The sequence below is a fragment of the Oryctolagus cuniculus genome, chromosome 18 (assembly GCF_964237555.1).
Source record: "Oryctolagus cuniculus chromosome 18, mOryCun1.1, whole genome shotgun sequence".
Lineage (NCBI taxonomy): Eukaryota > Metazoa > Chordata > Mammalia > Lagomorpha > Leporidae > Oryctolagus > Oryctolagus cuniculus.
The window spans coordinates 863979-886651 of record NC_091449.1 but is presented as its reverse complement, the minus strand read 5'-3'; the positions used below and the strand labels follow the sequence as shown (position 1 = coordinate 886651).

At 43.2% G+C, this 22673-nt stretch overlaps 2 protein-coding genes and 1 long non-coding RNA gene across 3 annotated transcripts in view; all 3 read right to left on the bottom strand.

Moving 5' to 3' along the window:
• Window positions 1–17346, bottom strand: part of ORYCUNV1R1509 (vomeronasal 1 receptor oryCunV1R1509) — a 73005-nt gene extending 55659 nt beyond the window's left edge. Inside the window, exons 1-3 of the mRNA XM_070061829.1 lie at window positions 13438–17346; window positions 12636–12684; window positions 9310–9487 (exon numbers count right to left, since the gene is read on the bottom strand). The gene's annotated coding sequence lies outside the window, so the exon portion shown is untranslated. The remainder of the gene's footprint in view (window positions 1–9309; window positions 9488–12635; window positions 12685–13437) is intronic.
• Window positions 1–21458, bottom strand: part of LOC138846755 (uncharacterized) — a 179197-nt gene extending 157739 nt beyond the window's left edge. Inside the window, exon 1 of the long non-coding RNA XR_011384290.1 lies at window positions 20991–21458. This is a non-coding gene — a long non-coding RNA (uncharacterized lncRNA). The remainder of the gene's footprint in view (window positions 1–20990) is intronic.
• LOC127489084 (vomeronasal type-1 receptor 4-like) lies at window positions 17594–20160 on the bottom strand. The gene has a single exon (XM_070063394.1). The coding sequence runs from the start codon at window positions 19645–19647 to the stop codon at window positions 18682–18684; it is 966 nt and encodes a 321-aa protein (XP_069919495.1). The 5' UTR covers window positions 19648–20160; the 3' UTR covers window positions 17594–18681.
• Window positions 21459–22673: the final 1215 nt, after the last annotated feature.

Genomic DNA, 22673 nt, shown 5'->3' with positions numbered 1-22673 from the left:
AGATATACCATGCCAACAGAAATGAAAAAAGAGCAGGCGTAGCCATCTTAATATCAGACACCATAAACTTTACTACAAAAACTGTTAAGAGAGACAAAGAGGGACACTACATAATGATTAAGGGATCAATTCAACAGGAAGATATAACAATTATCAATGTATATGCACCTAACCACAGGGCACCGGTTTCTCTAAAAGATTTGTTAACGGACTTAAAGGGAGACTTAGACCCCAATACAATAGAACTGGGGGACTTCAATACTCCACTCTGAGAAATAGACAGATCAATAGGACAGAAGATCAACAAGGATACAGTAGATTTAAATGACACTATAGCCCAAATGGATCTAACAGATATATACAGAACTTTCAATCCTACAGCTAAAGATTTTACATTCTTCTCAGCAGTACATGGAACCTTCTCTAGGATTGACCACATACTAGGCCATAAAGCAAGTCTCAGCAAATTCAAAAGAATTAGAATCATACCATGCAGCTGCTCAGACCATAAAGGAATGAAGTTGGAAATTAGCAACTCAGGAATCCCTAGAGCATATGCAAACACATGGAGATTGAACAACATGCTCCTGAATGAACAATGGGTCATAGAAGAAATCAAAAGAGAAATCAAAAACTTTCTGGAAGTAAATGAGGATAACAGCACAACATACCAAAACTTATGGGATGCAGCAAAAGCAGTGTTAAGAGGGAAGTTTATATCAATAGGTGCCTACATCAAGAAATTGGAAAGGCACCAAATAGAAGAGCTTTCAAATCACCTCAAGGATCTAGAAAACCTACAGCAAACCAGACCCAAATCTAGTAGGAGAAGAGAAATAATTAAAATCAGAGAAGAAATCAACAGGATTGAATCAAGAAAAACATTACAAAAAATCAGCCAAACGAGGAGCTGGTTTTTTGAAAAAATAAACAAAATTGACACCCCATTGGCCCAACTAACTAAAAAAAGAAGAGAAAAGACCCAAATCAATAAAATCAGAGATGAAAAAGGAAACGTAACAACAGACACCACAGAAATAAAAAGAATCATTAGAAATTACTACAAGGACTTGTATGCCAGCAAACAGGGAAACCTATCAGAAATGGATACATTCCTGGACACATGCAACATACCTAAATTGAACCAGGAAGACATCGAAAACCTAAACAGACCCATAACTGAGACAGAAATTGAAACAGTAATAAAGGCCCTCCCAACAAAGAAAAGCCCAGGACCAGATGGATTCACTGCTGAATTCTACCAGACATTTAAAGAAGAACTAACTGCAATTCTTCTCAAACTATTCAGAACAATCGAAGAAGAGGGAATCCTCCCAAATTCTTTCTATGAAGCCAGCATCACCTTAATTCCTAAGCTGGAAAAAGATGCAGCACTGAATGAGAATTACAGACCAATATCCCTGATGAACATAGATGCAAAAATCCTCAATAAAATTCTCGCCAATAGAATGCAACAACACATCAGAAAGATCATCCACCCAGACCAAGTGGGATTTATCCCTGGTATGCAGGGATGGTTTAATGTGCGCAAGACAATCAATATGATACACCACATTAACAGACTGCAGAAGAAAAACCATATGATTATCTCAATAGATGCCAAGAAATCATTTGATAAAATACAACACCCGTTCATGATGAAAACTCTAAGCAAACTGTGTTTGGAAGGAACATTCCTCAATACAATCAAAGCAATCTATGAAAAACCCACAGCCAACATCCTATTGAATGGGGAAAAGTTGGAAGCATTTCCACTGAGATCCGGTACCAGACAGGGATGCCCACTCTCACCACTGCTATTCAATATAGTTCTGGAGGTTCTAGCCAGAGCTATTAGGCAAGAAAAAGAAATTAAAGGGATACAAATTGGGAAGGAAGAACTCAAACTATCCCTCTTTGCAGATGACATGATTCTTTATTTAGGGGACCCAAAGAACTCTACAAAGAGACTATTGGAACTCATAGAAGAGTTTGGCAAAGTAGCAGGGTATAAAATCAATACACAAAAATCAACAGCCTTTGTATACACAGACAATGCCATGGCTGAGGAAGAACTTCTAAGATCAATCCCATTCACAATAGCTACAAAAACAAACAAATACCTTGGAATAAACAACCAAGGACGTTAAAGATCTCTACGATGAAAATTACAAAACCTTAAAGAAAGAATTAGAAGAGGATACCAAGAAATGGAAAAATCTTCCATGCTCATGGATTGGAAGAATCAACATCATCAAAATGTCCATTCTCCCAAAAGCAATTTATAGATTCAATGCAATACCAATCAAGATACCGAAGACCTTCTTCTCAGATCTGGAAAAAATGGTGCTGAAATTTATATGGAAGCACAAGAGACCTCGAATAGCTAAAGCAATCTTGTACAACAAAAACAAAGCCGGAGGCATCACAATACCAGATTTCAGGACATACTACAGGGCAGTTGTAATCAAAACAGCATGGTACTGGTACAGAAACAGATGGATAGACCAATGGAACAGAATTGAAACACCAGAAATCAATCCAAACATCTACAGCCAACTTATATTTGATCAAGGATCTAAAACTAATTCCTGGAGCAAGGACAGTCTATTCAATAAATGGTGCTGGGAAAATTGGATTTCCATGTGCAGAATCATGAAGCAAGACCCCTACCTTACACCTTACACACAAATCCACTCAACATGGATTAAAGACCTAAATCTACGACCTGACACCATCAAGTTACTAGAGAACATTGGAGAAACCCTTCAAGATATTGGCACAGGCAAAGAGTTTCTGGAAAAGACCCGGGAGGCACAGGCAGTCAAAGCCAAAATCAACTATTGGGATTGCATCAAATTGAGAAGTTTCTGTACTGCAAAAGAAACAGTCAGGAGAGTGAAGAGACAACCGACAGAATGGGAAAAAATATTTGCAAACTATGCAACAGATAAAGGGTTAATAACCAGAATCTACAAAGAGATCAAGAAACTCCACAAAAACAAAACCAACAACCCACTTAAGAGATGGGCCAAGGACCTCAATATACATTTTTCAAAAGAGGAAATCCAAATGGACAACAGGCACATGAAAAAATGTTCAAGGTCATTAGCAATCAGGGAAATGCAAATCAAAACCACAATGAGGTTCCACCTCACCCCGGTTAGAATGGCGCACATTCAGAAACCTACCAACAACAGATGCTGGCGAGGATGTGGGGAAAAAGGGGCACTAACCCACTGTTGGTGGGAATGCAAACTGGTCACACCACTATGAAAGTCAGTCTGGAGATCCCTCAGAAACCTGAAGATAACCCTACCGTTTGACCCAGCCATCCCACTCCTTGGAATTTACCCAAAGGAAATTAAATTGGCAAACAAAAAAGCGGTCTGCAGCCTGATGTTTATTGCAGCTCAATTCACAATAGCTAAGACCTGGAACCAACCTAAATGCCCATCAACGGTAGACTGGATAAAGAAATTATGGGATATGTACTCTTTAGATTACTATACCGCAGTAAGAAACAACGAAATCCAGTCATTTGCAACAAAATGGAGGAATCTGGAACACATCATGCTGAGTGAAATAAGCCAGTCCCAAAGGGGCAAATACCATATGTTCTCCCTGATTTGTGACAACTGACTGAACACCAAAAAGGAAACCTGTTGAAGTGGAATGGACACTATGGGAAACGGTGACTTGATCAGCATAGCCCTGACTGTTAATGAACAACTTAATACATTATCCCTCTTAGTAGTTTTTTTGTCTGTTCTACTTAATATGATTGCTTTAATTCTGTAATTAATACACAGTTATTCTTAAGTGTTGAAAATTAACTGAAATGTGATCCTTGTTAAACATAAGAGTAGGAATAAGAGAGGGAAGAGAGGTATAATTTGGGACATGCTCAAGCTGACTTGCCCAAAATGGTAGAGTTAGAAACATACCAGGGGACTCCAATTTAATCCCATCAAGGTGGCATGTACCAATGCCATCTCACTATTCCAAGTGATCAATTTCAGTTCACAATTGATCATAATGAAAGGACTAAGAGTCAAAGGGAGCACATAAACAAGTCTAGTACCTGCTAACACTAACCGATAGAATAAATAAAGGGGAGAGTGATCCAACATGGGAAGTGAGATACTCAGCAGACTCATAGAATGGCAGATGTCCTAAATAGCACTCTGTCCTCAGAATCAGCCCTAAAGGCATTCGGATCTGGATGAAAAGCCCATGAGAGTATTTCAGGCATGGAAAGCCAAGACACTCTGGCAAAAGATCTCTGTGAGTGAGATCTCAGTGGAAAGAACAGGTCTTCAAAGAAGGAGGTACCTTTCTCTGAAGGGAGGAGAGAACCTCCACTTTGACTATGACCTTGTCTAAACAAGATAAGAATCGGAGAACTCAGAGGGCTTCCATAGCCTTGGAAACTCATGACTGGAGCATAGGGAGATTACTGATGCCATAGACAGGAGTGTCAATTGGTAAAGTCAACAACAGGAGTCACTGTGCACTTACTCCTCATGTAGGATCGCTGTCCTTAATGTGCTGTGCATTGAGATTTAATGCTATAACAAGTACTCAAACTATATATTTCACTTTGTGTTTCTATGGGGGTGCAAACTGTTGAAATCTTTACTTAAAGCATACTAAACTGATCCTCTGTAAAAAAAAAAAAAAAAAGAAAAGAAAAGAAATTATCAACTCCCAACTTGACTCTCACTGGGATTAAACATGACAATAGGTCTGATCTGATTTCATCATCATTTAAAAAAAGTCATCTATTATTTTTCACTTTATGTTTCTGTGTGGGAGCAAACTGTTGAAATCCTTACTTAATGTATACTAAGCTGATCTTCTGTATATTAAGATAATTGAAAATGAATCTTGATGTGAATGGAAGGGGAGAGGGAGTGGGAAAGGGGAGGGTTGTGGGTGGGAGGGACAGTATAGGGGGGAAGCCATTGTAATCCATAAATCGTACTTTGGAAATTTATATTCATTAAATAAATGTTAAAAAAAAAAAAGAAAACCAAGTCCTTGGGCCCTGCAACCACATGGGAGACCTGAAGGAAGCTCCTGACCCCTGGCTTCGGATCAGCGCAGCTCTGGCCTTGTGGCCAACTGGGGAGTGAACCAGCGGATGGAAAAACTCTCTGTCTCAGTCTCTCTCTCCCTCTCTCTCTCTCTTTCTCTTTCCCTCCTTTCTTCTCCTTCTCTCTGTGTGTAACTCTGACTTTCAAGTAAATGAATGGAGCTTTACCAAAAAAAAAGAGAGAAATGTTTGAGACTGAATATTGTCCATTTATCAATTCATCCATATATATACACACATACATATATATACATATATATATAATATAGCAATTATTATGATCAATTATTATCAGAAACAAGATAGAAAGACTGAGCTTGATCACAAAATTGTTTGTCACTTAGGAAATAGCCCAGCATAAATCATGGAAGGGTTTCTTTTTTTTTCTTTTTTTCTTTTTAGAGATTTATTTATTTATTTGAAAGTCTGAGTTACAAAGAGAGAGGAGAGGCAGAAGGACAGAGAGGTCTTCCATCTGATGTTCTCTCCCCAATTGGCAGCAACGGCCGGAACTGCACCAATCCGAAGCCAGGAGCCAGGAGCTTCTTCCGGGTCTCCCACATCGTGGCAAGGGCCAAAGAAGTTGGGCCATCTTCTACTGCTTTCCCAGGCCATAGCAGAGAGCTGGATCGCAAGTGGAGCAGCCGGGTCTCGAACCGGTGCCCATATGGGATGCTGGCACTTCAGGCCAGGACGTTAACCCACTGCACCACAGCGCTGGCCCCAATGGAAGCGTTTCTTATTTCTGCTCTGCAGTGCTCACATGTAATAAGGGGCATAGTAGAATTGGGTGCTTTTCTCTCAGTCTTTGTCCTTATGTGCCCTTTCCTCCTTACAAGGCCTACTAAATCTTCCCTTAGCTCTGCTATCCTTTAAAAATCTGTACTTGAGACATTATGATAATAAAGTCTACTCTCAGTTTTATTCATTTGATTTAATACATAAAATGAACTCCTAGTCCCCATATTTTCCTTGAGATCACTATATGTCAAAAATATGCTGGAGTCTAAAGTCAGCTGATGTGTGTGTCAGGTGTACTTCCTGCCTTACAGGAGCTTACACTTTGGACTGTGGAGATACACAAAGAAAGAGCTGTTGTGTGATGAGAACTCCAGAAGAGGAGACCCCAGGGTGCTCCATGGAGGTAAGAGACTGAATATGCAGCCAGAGGACAGCCATTCCGTACCCTAATATAGAACTCGGACTTGCAGCAACCCAGTTCAGCAAGCCAAATGACAGTCTCTGTAGCTACCAGACTCACGTGGCCAAGATTTATCAATCACTAACTGCTGCCCTAATTGTATCCCCACTTCATACTTACTTCAGACCAACTGAAGAAAGCCAAACATGCCACCCTCACCGATCAGAGTTTCTCCCAGCTCCTTGTGACCCCACCTTTAATCAGCACAACATTTCCACTATGAAACATTCTGACTCCTCTGCCTGCTACTGGGTCTCTGCCAAATGCAAACCATCATGGCTGACTTCCTTGAATAAACAGCCAGTGCCTGTTCTCCATGGGGGTAAATTCCACAAGGTAGGGTGAGTACAGCTTGGGTCAGAAGGGAATAAAGAGTAAAAGACTTAGGGGTCAGTGCTGTGGCATGGCAGGTGAGGCTGCCACCTGTGGAGCCAGCATCCCAAATGGGCACCAGTTGGAGTCCCGGCTGCTCCACTTCCCATCCAGCTCTCTTTTATGGCCTGGGAAAGCAGTGGAAGATGGCCCAAGTCCCATCAGCAAGAGAGACCTGGAAGAAGCTCCTGGCTCCTGGCTTTGGATTGGCCCAGCTCTGGCCATAGTGGTCATCTGGGGAGTGAATCAGGGGATGGAAAAACTCTCTCTCTCTCTCTGTTTCTGATAAATAAATCTTTAAAAAAAAAAAGAGTAAAGGACTTAAATGGGATACACACAAGGCATGGCAGGGAAAGAAAATAGCTTTATTGAGTGAAATAATGTGTACAGATCCAGACAGGACGCAGCCTGGGGCTCACTGTTATTTTATGAGTCTCGTGGTGCACTGGATGCGGAGCCTTGTGCCATCCATTCTCAGAGCATAAATCCCCACTGCCAGCCTCCTTCACTTAAACCCCGCCTAGACCCAACTGCTTTGACATCTTGTGATTCTAATAGCATAAATCCTTCACATTCTCCCTCTGAATCAGACTCTTCTCATTCCGTCTGCTCCTTTCTGCTTCATAAATGTGGTAAATTATGTTCAATACACTCTTTTTTGGTTGTTGTTCAGTAAACTCTTACTTCAGCTTTTGCTATAGTGTATACTTATCTCCCTCACCAAGTAAATTTCCAATTTTCTAGTTGCTTCATACCTACATTGAGGCAGCTTTGTGTGGTTCTAAAGTATCATCTAACTAGATATCACCTCATACCTATTAGCATGGTTACTATTTAAAAAAAAAACATAAAATAACAAATGTTAACAAGAAGATGGAGTAACTGGAACCTACTGTGCACTATTGGTGGGAACATAAAATGGTTCAATGGCTATGGAAAACAGTGTGGCAGCTCCTTAAAAGCATCAAAATAGAATTTCCATTTCATTCAATGATTTCATATATATGAATTCCATATATATTTCATGTATATATATATATTTAATATATATATATCAAAGTACTGAAAAATTGAAAAGGTATTTAGGGGCCAGTGCTATGGCATAGTGGGTAAAGCTGCCGCCTGCAATACCAGCATCCCATATGGGTGCCGGTTTGAGTTTCAGCTGCTCCACTTCTGAACCAGCTCTCTGCTATGTCCTGGGAAAGCAGTGGAAGATGGCCCAAGTCCTTGGGTCCCTGTACCTGCATGGGAGACCTGGAAGACGCTCCTGCCTCCTAGCTTCTGATCAGCTCACCTCTGGCCACTTTGGCGAACTGGGGAGTGAACCAGCAGTTGGAAGATCTCTCTCTCTCTCTCTGCCTCTCATTCTCTCTCTGTGTAACTCTGACTTTCAAAGAAATAAATAAATCTTAAAAAAAAAGAAAAGGTATTTGTACACATATGCTCATTAGCAGAATTATTCACAATACATAAAATGTGGAAGCAATCCAAGAGCCCATTGATGGGTGAATGGGTAAATAAAATGTAATATATACAAACAATGTAAAATAGTATGAAGATTCCAAAAATAAAAATAAAAATACTTCTATATGACCCAACTATTCCAGTTCTTGGAATATATTCAAAGTAAATAAAGTTAACATACAAAAAGATATCTGTACTTCTGAGATTACTGCAGCAGTATTCAAAATAGCAGACATGTGGAATCAACCCCAGATGCCCACCAATTCATAAATGAACAAAGAAAATGTGGTATATACACACACAAGGGATTATTATTCATCCGTAAAAACAATGAAATCCTGAAGCTGGCAACAAATGGATGGAATTGGAGTTCACAGTGCTGAGTGAAATCAGCCAGGCCCAGAAAAACTGGGCTGTGATCATCTCAAAGACGTCAGGATACATCCAGGTATTGGTGGTTCAATGACAACACATGTCTCAATAAAACACTTCTCACACTAAATGCACTTGTATGGCTTTGAGCCTGTGAAAACACTCCAGTGGTGTTTAAGGAGAGATTTGTACCTACAGAATCCCCCACAGGCACTGCAGTCATATGTCCTTTCTCTGCAGTGAATTTGCTGGTGCCGAGCTAGTATGTATTTGCAGCTGAAGGTCCCCACATCTGCTACATTTGCTACACTCAGCACTCTTTCTGTAGCAGACTTCATTGTGCAGAAGTTTGTGTCCGGTACTGAAGCTATTTTGTATTTACCTCATTGGTAATGATTTTTTTTCCCTATGTTAAAAGACTCCTCACAGTTAATGCTACCGCATTGCTTCTCACTGCTGGGAGTGGCCTGGTTGTGCAGAAGGCTGAAGTGCCTGGAAAGTTATTTCAGACCTCCCCACAGGTAAAGGGCTGCCTTATCACACTGAACTCTGCAGCTCTTCACAAACGCAGCCCTGTCCATGTGCACTTGACAAGTTTCTCTCCACTATCACCCTGGAGCAGGGCAAGGTTTCACTCAACCAGAAGCCTCTTGATGCCTCACCTAAGTACAGGTTCTACCCAGAGGATTTTGCTTAGAGTACAGGCAACTGCAACATGTCTGTCATGACTGTGACACGTGTGTGACACGTGTGCCAGGGGCCGAGGTCTGGTGGGTGGACCTGCCCTGGGAGTTCTGACCTGTGATGCTCCCTCTGCAGATTCTGTTGATGAAGGAGAGGCAGGTTTTGGTGGCAGGGAGACGTACCACCAAAAATGTGGCCAACACCGAAGACTGCTCATGGGAATGCTTCTTGGACTCGGGAGCCAGCAGTCTGAGGACAGGGTCTCTAACGATCACAGCATGGATGAGGCCCCACTGGAAAAGGACACAGAAATGGTTCACCTTTCAGAGAGGAGAGCAGGTGTCCAGCTGCTTGGCTGCTGATATAATGAGTATGAGGCACAGAATTACTGGTAGCTAGACCCAGGGAAATCCAAAAGGACTCGGGTACCTGGATTTGTGCCCAGCTCACAACACTGACGTAAAGGTTGATATTAGACAACACTGAAGAAGCTACTGGGGAGGCAGGAGTGATACAGGCCAGAAAGGTACAAGAGTGAGTTATTGAAAGCTACAGATGAAATATGACAGTTCAGGAAAATGTCAAGCCACCCTGCAATGCTAGTTGTGCAACTACATGGGCCTGCCTGATACAAGCCCTAAGAGAAAAGAGTAGAGAGATAAGACATCAGCAGGGCTCAAAGAACTCGGCACACAATAAACCACAGATAAAAAAAAATAAGACTACAATAATAAAATCTTGAAGGAAAACATTTCAAGAAAAGCTCTTAGGACATGTAAGTCATAACCAGAATGAACAACACCTGCGACTCCTGACATAGGTAAAAATGGACATGTTAGCTGAAGTACAGAGGTCCCTCAGGTCTGGACAGAGGCATCTTGCCAGCGAGAGGGCCAGAAGGGTCCACCACACTGACTGCAAGCTTCCTGATGCTCAGATACTTTCCTGAACACATGGACCCAGCAGAGATGTTGGGACAGGGCTCAAAGCTTGTCACAGCACCCACAGACCTGTACCCTTCAGCACCGCACGCCCATTTCATTAGCAACCAATGTCCTGGTGAAGGCTGATTCCTGATGAGGAAACCAGAGACCATCCTCTCCTCCCTCTGCGACATGTGCCAGGAAAGTGGCAACTTGAGTAGAGCTCAGAGTCCCCCAGTGCTAAGGATGGTAAGGACTGCCTCTGGGACACAGGGAAAGACAGCAAAGGACACTGGGAGAAATATGAGTGGCTTCCAGGAGATGCTATCAGGGCCAAGTTCTCCAGCATCACAGTGTGGTACAGGAGTCTCCGAGTCTCAGCCAGCAGCTGTCGCTCCTCAGAGTTACATGGCCTTGCCATGATCAGGACATTCCATGGTCAGCTTCTTTCTTAAGAACGTCAGTGTTGGCCAGTGCCATGGCTCAATAGGCTAATCCTCCACCTGCAGCACCGGCACACTGGGTTCTAGTCCCGGTCGGGGCGCCAGATTCTGTCCCAGTTGCTCCTTTTCAGTCCAGCTCTCTGCTCTGGCCCAGGAGTGCAGTGAAGGATGGCCCAAGTGCTTGGGCCCTGCACCTGCATGGGAGACCAGGAGAAGCACCTGGCTCCTGGCTTCGGATCAGCACGGTGTGCAGGCCGCAGCGCGCCAGCCATGGCAGCCATTGGGGGGTGAACCAACAGAAAAAGGAAGACCTTCCTCTATGTCTCTCACTGTCCACTCTGCCTGTCAAAAAGAAAGAAAGAAAGAACCCCAGTGTTTACAGATGCTCATCCTTCCTTCCTCGTTTTCTTCATGCCCATCTCCCCATCTCATAGGAGATACCAGGTCCCAGTGCCATGGGTGCCCACCCTGTCCTCATGGTCTCATTGATCACTGGGCCCTCCCACTACAATAATAGGCAGGTGGACAAATATTTAAGCCCAGAACCAGGCACACAAAGAAGCACCCCCTCTCACTAGGCAATTTTCCTGGAACACCACAGATTGTAATTCCTAGATACAACCAAGGGTCTGGGTTTATCTTCCATCCTTATGTTCTCAGTGACAGAAAACCCTTGAACACCCCTTTCTCCACCCAGCACACCACTCTTTCTACCACACTTCCCTCACATAGCTGCATTCCTAGTCCCCCTCTCCACCATCCAAACTGGCAGCATCTCCATGGCTTCTGACATGTCACTTAGCATTACTCATCCACAGATGCTTGCAAATTCAAACAAGATTCAGGACTACCCAGAGCCATGATGGTCCCCACTGTCAGACATGGCCCTGAATCCAACTGTAAGGGTCTCTCTGCCTCACTCTGTTCCTTACATTAACTTCCACAGTAAGAACCATCAGCAGATTTCAGAAACCCATTGTCCATTCTAACTTGTCATTCAATTATCACTATCTGCCTTCCTCTCCTCCTAACCCGAATCCACAACCTTGGCTGAATGACCCTCTACCCCACATATAGTGACCCTTTCAAATGACCACTTGTGCCCCTAATACAACCTACTCACCAGACACAACAAATATCGTGATAAAATCCCTGCAGGTCTACAAAGCAGCAAATAAGATGATATCCTTGTGAGCCTCCACATCTATATCATGCTTGCTCATGGCTCAGAAGCTATGGCCACCCACAAGGTCATCCTCTTTCCCACACTGTGCAATGGCCACTTCTCTTCTGTATCTGTATTTCTGACATCTACAGTGCTCATCCAGGTACCCAGCTATGATACAGTTGTGGCCTCCATCGCTCCCCTTCCTCACCTTCTAAGAACATTAATATCATTAATAGGAGTCCCTCTACTGATTGTGACCCCATACTTTTATGAGCTCAATGTCTGTGTCCTCCTAAAGTTCATATATTGAAGCACTAACACAATAAAGCCCAATACAATGTGATAGTATTTAGAGCAAGTACCTTTGATGATAAATTTAGAATAGGTCAAGAATGTGAAACCCTCGGACTGACACTGTGTTGCAGTGGGTTAAGCTGTTGCTTGCGATGTCAACATCCCTCGCCAGAGTGTAGGTTTCAGTCCAGATGCTTTGCATCTGATCTGCTAATGGGCCTGAAAAATCAGGAGATGATCCAAGTACTTGGACCTGTCACCCATGCAGGAGATCAGGATGGTGTTCCTGGCTCTTGGCTTCTGCTTAGACTAGCCCTGATGTTTGAGGAGTGAACCAGGAGATGGAAGATCAATTTCTCTCTCTCTCTCTCTCTCTCTCTCTCTCTCTCTCTCTCTACCTCTTTCTTCCTTTCTTCCTCTCTTCCTCTCTCTCTCTGCCTTTCAAATAAATAAATAATAAATATTTTAAAAAGAAAATGAGACCCTCATTATGGGATTAGCACCTTTTTAAGAAGAAAAAAAAAATCTTGCTCTATCCACAGAATCCCTCCCAGGAAAGACCATGTGAGTATACAGGAAAGTAGCTATTGCAAGCCAGGAAAGGAGCTCTTACCACAAACCAAAACTCTGACACCTTGGTCTTGGGCTTCCCAGCTTCCAAACTGTGAGAAACACATTTTTGTTGTTTAAACCAACAGTATATATGTTATTGTTAACCGTCTGAACTAAGACCAACAGCTCCATACTGGCCCATGCACTATCAGCTGCTCTTAGAAGATGTCTCAGTCCTGAACCCCACACCTAAATTGCAGATTGATGTGTCTATCCCTCCACCCTTGATACCTCTACTCATCCTCAAATACCTCATATCTTTAATATGCCCAAAATAAACTTATGATGTTCTCAGTGAAAATTATTCCTATTAGTTACTTTCTCATCCCAGGAGATGGAGCTTCTATACTCCAACTAATGAATGCAAAAATCTTTCAGTCATCCCCTTTTTCTCTCTCATTCGCAAAAGTAGAAAATCAGAGCAGACCTATACAAAATTATGAGCCAGAATGCAACCATTTCTACCACTTCCACAGCTACTACAATGGTTACACCATCAAGACTCATCTGGGAGCCAGCGCCATGGCTCACTTGGTCAATCCTCTGCCTGCGGTGCCGGCATCCCATATGGCCACCGGGTTCTAGACCTGGCTGCTCCTCTTCCAATCCAGCTCTCTGCTGTGGCCCGGGAAGGCAGTGGAGGATGGCACAAGTGCTTGGGCCCTGCACCCACATGGGAGACTGGGAAGAAGCACCTGGCTCCTGGTTTCAGATCAGAGCAGCTCTGGCCATAGTGGCCATTTGGGGAGTGAAGACCTTTCTGTTTTCTCTCTCTCTCTCTCTCTCACTGTCTATAACTTTACCTGTCAAATAAATTCAAAAAAAAAAAAAAAAAGAAAGACTCTCTGGATTACTGCAGTAGTCTCCTCCCTCATCTTGCTGTCTCTTCACTCGCAAAGGCTGTTCTCCACACTCAGGTGTAAAGAGCCTATGAGACCTGGGTCAGGCCACCTCCCTTCTCTGCACCAAACCTCCCTTTGCCTCCATCATCTCCAGAACAGTTCTGCCCTCTGTTCTATTAGGAAAGGAGACTTGAAGTTCCCTGAAGCAACACAGCCTCACCTGGAACCACCTGCATACACATGTTCCTATTCCAGGAACAAACTTCTATAATCCATTCCATTGTTTGCTAATAGCAGGAACCACTCCATGGAACCCCCAAGTTGGATTCAGAATCCTGGGCCTAGGATCCATTCAGGGTCTCCAGGCCCAATGCCTGCAAGAGCGGCAAGAAAAGATTTTTGGTACAGCAGTCACAGAGATCACACGGATGGGAAGACCAGTAAGGTCTGGGACACACTTCATTCACTTTGTAGTGTCTGTAAGTGCTACTGATACAAAGCCAGGATCAGGAGCCTCCCCATGGTCCTTCATATGGGTGCAGGGGCCCAAGGACTTGGGCCATCCTCCATTGCTTTCCCAGGCCATGGCAGAGAGCTGGATCAGAAGTGGAGCAGCCGGGACTCACACCAGCACCCATATGGGATGCCAGAACTGCAGGTGGTGGCTTTACCCACTATGCCACAGCACCAGTCTCTTTCATGTATTACAAAATGCATTCTCTTTTTCATTCTTGCCTCATCTATCTCTGGATAAATTAACTAGTTTAGAATAACAGCTTTCTGTGATATCAACAGTTTGCATTCTTAAAAAAATGTGAATGATACATTAATTAGTCATGTTTTGGCGATTGAAACTCTGGGAATTCAAAATTAACATCTTACAGACACCAGAAAAATTTCAGCCTTGTTTTGCACACTGTTCTATCTTGCTTTGTTCAGACAACTTTGCAAGCTAGCTGCCATCCAATCACACGTGGATCTTGTGGTCCATTATTTCACTCAGGAAACTCACGTCTGCAAGGAGGGCAAGGAGTGTGGCCCCAGGGAAGCTTCTGCTTCTTTTTCTCTAGGTTTTTCCAGTTGGCTCAGGCAAAACTCACCCTTGAGGAATGAAGACAATACTCTTCCCACTGAAGTTTTCCCCAGTTCACATACCAGCTGGACTTGGATTTTCTGGAGGTTTCAGTTGAGGAACAGGAACAAAGAATATGATCCCTTTCCGACCACCACCAACTTTGATTTCCAACCACCATGATCTACAGTTCCCTGAGTTGAGCCTTAAGGTCAAAGTTCATGTCAGCTCCAGACATGCCTGGGAGATGCTGAACTTGACCACTACGGCTCCTAGGCACTGGGCTTCACCATCTGGGCATTCACGCTGCACTTGGCAACTTCTTGCTGAACACTGTTATGGAAAAACTCCAGGTCTTGTGCAAGAACTTGAAATCTCAGCTAACAAAGGCAAGATTCTGGAACAGTGCAAGAAGTAGTGTGGAAATGAGAAAGATCTGTGAGAGGCTGTAGGCAGTTTAGACAGTCCCAGCAAGTGATTGGGGCAGAGTTGGTGATGCATTTCCACCCCAAAAGTCATTCTTTGGTGCTACTTAATGAAAATCCCTGTGCTAGCTCCTCCTATTCTATTCTCTGATTTCTGTCCCAGGTGGCATCTGGGGCAACCTGGTCTAGGTCTAGGCCTTTTTCTAGGCCTGGGTGAGAGACTGGACAAAGAAGAGTACCTTCTGCACCAACTCTGGTGGTTGGAAGTCCGAGTTCAAGGCGGCAGTGGGTTTGGTGCCTGTTGAGGGAAAGCTTCCTGGTTTACCACATCTTTTGGCTGTGCCCTCACATGATTGCTGCACATGGTTTCTCCTGAGGCAAACACAAGTCCCCATTTAGACACGGTCATGGCAGCTCCAAGTGAAATGATAGTTATTTCCTAGAAAGAGTTGACTTCATACTGGCCCGTCTTTAATTCACTTGTCCCCGCACATTCCATAATCATGACAGCACTGTCACTCTGGGTGATTCTGTGCCTAGCTGGGGGATTGCCTGCCTCCCCCATGCATGGGTAAGGACGGTGTGGTACACCACACCTCCCAGGATGGCCTGACTGTTGCAGGTGGCAGGAGCACCAGGCACATTTCCCCCACCTCCTTCCCATCCCTGTTGAAGGGTCTTGTAATTACCAGTCAGGGAAACAGCACCCGGGTGAAGCCCAGACCCAGTAGGACCTCCTGGAAAGCTACTGTAGCCAAGTGACCTTCAAGCTGACTGGAGAAACATAGCAGTGCCAGTATTGCCTCTATCCTACAGGATTAGTGTTGCCCTGAATTAGCTGCCTGCCCTTTAAAAGGGGAGCTTGATGGTTAATAAAAGGGACACGTTTGCCATAACTTGTCTCTGCTGCTCCTTTTTGAAAAATGCATTGCCCCACCCCAGCTCTGTGGACCTCGCAGGCCGAGTCTGCATTTATTTCACCTGTCCACATGTATTCCGTAATCATGACAGACTCTGTCTTATGGAAATGTCATTTTATAAGTGGATCTTCCTTTTGGGTAAGATATCGATTTTTATGGAAATTGGATATTTCTTAGAAAACCTAGTAAGAAATATTGTGTGAAAATTTAATTCTATTTTTCTTTTTCTAGCTTTGGAACCCTGATAAATATCTATATGAGATATTTTTCTGAGGGTTCTTGAAAAGTACACATGTTCAAGATTGATGGGATGGGGCCAGTGCTGGCGTAGCCAGTAAAGCTGCCGCCTGCACGCTGGCATCCCCTATGGGTTCCAGTTCAAGACCTGGCTGCTCCACTTCCAACCCTGCTCTCTGCTATGGCCTCAGAAAGCAGTGGAAGATGGTCCAAGTTCTTGGGCCCTGCACTCGCATGGGAGACCAGGAAGAAACTCCTGGCTCCTGGCTTCTGATCGGCATAGCTACAGCCGTTGTGGCTATTTGGAGAGTGAACCAATGGAAGGAAGACCTTTCTCTCTCTCTCTCTCTTTCTCTCTCTCTCTGTAAAACTACCTTTCAAATAAATTTTTAAATAATGCATCTTCTCATTCCCTGCTCATCCCCTAATCAGATTCTCCCAGACCAAGGCACTCATCATGTAGCACACTGCATAATTAATCTGTTATTGACATTTTGTCTGCTGTCCCATTCTCAATTACAATATTGCTGCAATACAGGAAGTTTCTTTCCTAGCTGTCTTTCACTTCTCTGATACATCACATGCATGAAGAATAATATATTATGTACTTTAGGTGCTTAAGGAGTATATGGATGTAACAAATAAAGGCATTGACTTGATCATGAACCATTTATAACACACTGGCAGTTCTCTCCTTTTCACTTGCTTTGTCTTATTCTTCAAGGCTGTGACTGTGCATATTTCTGAGAAATAAACCAGAATCCTGGTTGGGAGACAAAACTCAGATCAGCCAGAAACACAGCCTTGCTTTGTGCTCAACTTCCCTCTGTTGCTCCCTGTACCTTAATGCCCTCATGTCATCGTTCACTTTCACCTGGTCTTTTTCATGGATTACAGACATTCTGGGGCCAGAGTGTGGAGTAGCAGGTAAAGCCAGCACCTGCAGCAGCAGCATCCCATATGGGCACTGGTTCACTCCTGGCTGCCTCGCTTCTATTCCAGTTCCATGCTAATGTCCTGGGAAAAGTGGCAGAAGATGACTCAAGTGTTTGGGTCCATGATACCCATATAGGAGACCAGGAAGAAGCTCCTGGCTTCAGCTTGGCCCAGCACTGATTGTTGGGGTCATTTGGGAAGTTAACCAGCAGATGGAAGCTGTCTCTGTAATGACTTTCAAATAAATAAATCTTTTAAAAAAAAAGGCAAACCTGCATTCTTCTAGTTATTCCTGCCTCTTCAATTTCTAGATAAATTAGCTGGATGCAAATAATAGCTTTCAGTGGTGTCAACATTTTGTAAAACATAGGAGATTTCATTTATCAATTTATTGCACATTGACATTCTGGAATCAAAATTAACATCTTTGCCTGAGAGCTTCTGGAAAAGTTTTAACCTTGTGATGCACATTGTTTTCCTCTGCTTTGTCAGAGTGATGTGCCATTCAGTTATATCACAATTTGTTGTCCACAATCTCAGTTAGAAAGACCCTGTTCACGTGCTGCAATGGGTTAACACCCTGGCCTGAAGCACCGGCATCCCATATGTGTGCCAGTCAGAAACCCAGCTGCTCCACTTCTGATCCAGCTCTCTGCTATGGACTGGGAAAGCAGTAGAAAATGGCCGAAGTACTTGCGCCCTTGCACCCAAGTGGGAGACCTGGGCGAAGCTCCTGACTACTGGCTTTGGATCAGCGCAGCCATGGCACTTGTGGCCAAGAAGGGAGAGAACCATCAGATGGAAGACCTCTCTCTCTCTCTCTCTCTCTCTCTCTCTCTCTCTGCTGCTCCTCTCTCTGTATAACTCTAACTTATAAATAAATAAATCTTAAAAAAAAGAAAAACCATGTTCACAAAAATGTCATCCCAGTCCCAGAGAAACTTTTCCTTCTTTTTCTCTGGGTTTTCCAATTGGTTTACACATAACTTTCCTTTGAGGAATGAAGACAATATTCTTCCACTATATTTTTCTCCAGAATACTGTTCTAGCTGGACTTGTGGAATTGTGTTCGGAATTTGTCTGAGGGTATACAACTTAACATGCTTATAGAATCAATGATAGCGACTTCTTCAATCTCAAATCACTTAGAATTCCTCCAATGAACCAAGGAAGGAAAACTGTATCATAAATATATTCACAGTCTTTTGATACCCCTCAAAGAGTCAGAATGAAGGAAGGAGTCTTATAATTTTGGAGTTCATTTTAGGTATTTAATCAAAGAAGTAAAACTGAGAGTAGACATTACTGTCATAATACATCAGATGAGGATTTTAAAAGAAGCAAATGGTAAAGGGAAGATTTACTAGAATTTGTATGGAGCTAAGGACACAGGAGGACAAAGACTGAAGAGAAACACCCTTATTTGATGTGGGCAAAGTAGAAATGAGAAGCCCCTCCTTCCTTGTTCCATGCCTGGCTATCTGCTAAATGAAATAATTATGTATTCACGTTCAGTCTGTCTTGATTTGAACCTTTCCACTAACTGATTTAGCAAATGAAAATCCTATATAAAATATGGAAGGGTGAACTGATACATGGACAGTATGCTGGATTTTCATGCTATGACCTGTTTATGAAAATCATTGATCTTTGTGCCACACGTATACCACAGCCTAGAGACGCGGGGGTCTCTGCTGATGAGCACAAAGGGGCTAACACAGGGGAAAGATGAACCCATAAGGACAGAGGTATTCACCAGCCACCAGCTGGGTTTATCAAAGAGGGTCATATAGAAAGTAAAGAAGGAAGACAGTGCATAACAACAGAAAAATGTGCTCACTAGCATCAGGATGCTGTGGGTGGCTCTTGTCTCTGGGGAGCATTTGGGAGAGAGGCTTTTGCTGTGAATGTGTAGCACCTTCTGCTTATGTCTGTACAAAATGATCAACATGCAGCCACTGGCCCAAATCATCAACACCAAACACAGCACGTCAATGAAGGAAAACATCATGGAATACAATAAGGATATACTTTTGTCAATTACTAAGCCAGAGCAGAAAACTAAATCTCTTTTCTCTGTGTTGTTGTTGCTCTCCCCCATCACTATAATATACATAGGAACAATACTATTCACCAACAGGTGAAGGGTCCAGCAGAGCAGAATGGAAAGTCGAATGGATTTGAGGGCTTTGACCTTGAGCTCCATCCACTGGGGGCTGCTAAGGCTGATTGTGATGGCCTGGAAGCCACTCAGGAGAGAAGTTGCACTCAGAGACGCCCCTCTGGCCACTCTGTGAACATACAAAACTAGTTTGCATCCAAAATCGTCCATGAAATATTTCAGCCCAAAAGCTGCCATGGTCTGAGAAATGCCTCTCGAGAGCAGAACCAAGCAGTTGGCTACAATTAGGTTATGGAGAATCAAATCCATGTGCTTTATCCCTCGTCCAGTGCAGGAAAGGAAGCCATAGCAGAGAAGGAGCAGGATGTTTCCTAGGAATCCGACTCCTGTCTGAGAGACAAAGATGATTCCCATGGTCAGAGCCCTGGATGGCATGCAGTCACAAGGACAGTAGTTCATGCAAAGCCAGTAAGTCCTGGAAAGACATGGAGCTAATGTAGTTCATCAAGGAAGCTTAAGTTCATTTCTTACTTCTACCCATTTTTTTCGCACTTAGTAATGACTTCTAGAAGAATATATTATTTGTATTTTCTTGAGAGGCATTTGGATGCTGGTTGAGTATATCTTCTCGCACGGCTATTTCAGATTTTTCTAAGACTTTTCATCCATATTCACCTTGTTCCTATATGATATATTGTTTTCTTGTCTATTTGTAGTGTTTTGGTTAAATGTTCCTTTGCCAACTAACCAATTATTCTGGTATTTGTATGAAAGTGCAGAAATTCAAGTTACAGTATGGGTGACCAAATAATTATTTATCACAACATTTAATTATATATTCTAATTGCAGTGGTATATTAGAATAGTGAAGCCAAAGATTCTCTCTTATTTCATTGGCCCCAAATGTACAATGACACTATCACAGCAAATATTTGAAAGCAAATATTGAAAGCATGAATAGCTCATGCCAACTAAAACATAAAATATTATGAAGAAAAACATTAAATTATTTCATTTGTATGGAATCCTAGTATCTTCATTTTATATGTAGAGGAGTAATTCAAAATTTAGTATGATAAGTAACACTAAATTTATTTTTTAATTAATTAATTTGCTCCTTAAGTTTACAAATTTCATAGGTACAATTTTAGGAATATAGTTATTCTTAACACCAACCCACCCTCCCACCCCCGCTCCCATGCTCCTCCTCCTCTCTTTCCCCTTCCCAGTCAGATTCTCCATTAAGATTCATTTTTAATTAACTTTGCACACAGAAGATCAACTCTATACTAAGTAAAGATTACAACAATATGCACAGACATATACAACAAACACACAAAAACTGTGAACTATTTTTACAGTTAGCTCTCATAAATACAACTCATTGAGGACAGATGTCCTGCATGGGCAGTTCATACACAGTGTTGTTAATTTAACAATTAACACTCTTTTATGTATGATGTCAGTGACTACTCGAGGGTCTTGACAAGAGCTGCCTAGACTGTGAAAGCCTTTGGAGTGCACAAACTCCGTCAGTATTTAGACAAGGCCATAAGCAAAGTGGAAGTTCTCTCCTCCTTTAGAGAAAAGCACATCCTTCTTTGTTGGCCACTTCTTTCTGCTGGGGTCTCACTCACAGAGATCCTTCATGTAGAACATTTTTTACCGCAGTGTTTGGGCTTTCCAGGTCTGAAATGCTCTCATGGACAATCAGACTGAGAAATAAACATGGACTTTCTTATCTGCCTTAGCACGCATCGTCCCTCTATGTGCAGAAGCTCACGTTAGCACTCCAGTGTCACCTTTGTCAAGAAGTATAATGTTTTCAGCAATCCAACCTCACTGTCCTGGTACACAGTCATTTTCTTCAGAGCCTAGTATCCAGGATGGAGATGTGATCTCCAAAATTTGTCTTTTACAGGAAAGATGGCCCAGTGATGACAGAGGATGTGTTGTGGGGAGGCAGCAAAACCTAGAAGAGATAATTTAGAGAAATGTTCTTATTCTTGATGTGGACAAAGAAATAGGATCTTACAAAAGAACCAGAAAATAAACCATTGGTAGGTAAGGAGGAAGGAAGACTGGGAAAGTGTAGAACCAGCTGCAAAACTAAGAAAGAGCTTCAAGGTAGCAGAAGAGTCTAGGATGAATATTTTTACTTTTGAAGTTACTATTGCATTTCATGACTATAAACTTTTTTCCCACCAAGCTAAGAATACTCTGTCCGGAACTAAAGGGAGAAATCCCTGGGAATGAGTGACCTCTTGCTAGGAAAAGGAGAAGGGAGAGACAGAATGCAGACAATAATTTAGCCATCAAATAAAACACACAAAAATTTCTCTCAAGCACTACCATGCAATTGATTAAAGTTCACAGAAGTGAAAAAGGAAAGAAGTTGGAAGTGGAAATATATGAACAGATGACAAATGTGCTAAGCACAGGGAAGAAACATGCTACTTCAACAAAATCCATTGCTCAACAGACTGTAAGCAGGATAAACAAAATCTTTAGATAGGCAGGTATATTATAAAAAATAAAATCCTGTCCAGATTGAGGCCACAGTCTTTCAGAGAATAATACCAAACCTTTAGTCTCTACACCCGTTAGAAAATCGATTCTTTCATAGGGGGGCAGAGCCAAGATGGCGGAATAGTGAGGGCGCGCACTGATAGTCCGGGAAAATTTACCTTTCTTTTATTTATTTATTTATTTATTTATTTTTGACAGGCAGAGTGGACAGTGAGAGAGAGAGACAGAGAGAAAGGTCTTCCTTTGCCGTTGGTTCACCCTCCAATGGCCACCGGCGCACCGCGCTGATCCGATGGCAGGAGCCAGGAGCCAGGTGCTTTTCCTGGTCTCCCATGGGGTGCAGGGCCCAAGCACCTGGGCCATCCTTCACTGCACTCCCTGGCCACAGCAGAGAGCTGGCCTGGAAGAGGGGCAACCGGAACAGAATCCGGCGCCCCGACCGGGACTAGAACCTGGTGTGCCGGTGCCGCTAGGCGGAGGATTAGCCTAGTGAGCCGCGGCGCCGGCCTCGGGAAAATTTAGTTTAATAAAAGGGGAGTTACGGTAGCCTCAGAAAAAAGAACCAGGAAAATATTGCAGGGGAAACTCCTCTGGATCCAGTGGCCGTGAATCAGAGGACCTACTGGGAGAACAAGGTCGCCCACCGCGCGGAAGCCAAGCCGCAGGACCGAGAAAGGTCTGCGCACCAGTGCTCGAAGGGGAGTGCATGCCACACAGACAACAGCAGGGAGACTTGGGACGTTCAGGGCTCCGAGTCCACACATCGGTGCTGGAAGGGGAGGTGAGCTCAATAACCCGAGACATTGGTGGGGAAACGGGGGTCAGAATCTAGAGGGGGGCCGGAAAGTGCAGCAAACTCACTACCAGAAAGAAGGAAAAAAAAGCTTCGGGGTTTCTCTTCCCCCTAACCTTGCAAAGGTTGCAAGGCTGCAAGGCTTGAAGAATTCCCAAGAGAC

Excerpts from the sequence above, each read along its gene's own strand:
- LOC127489084 (XM_070063394.1), bottom strand. The coding sequence starts at position 19,647 with ATGAACTACTGTCCTTGTGACTGCATGCCATCCAGGGCTCTGACCATG.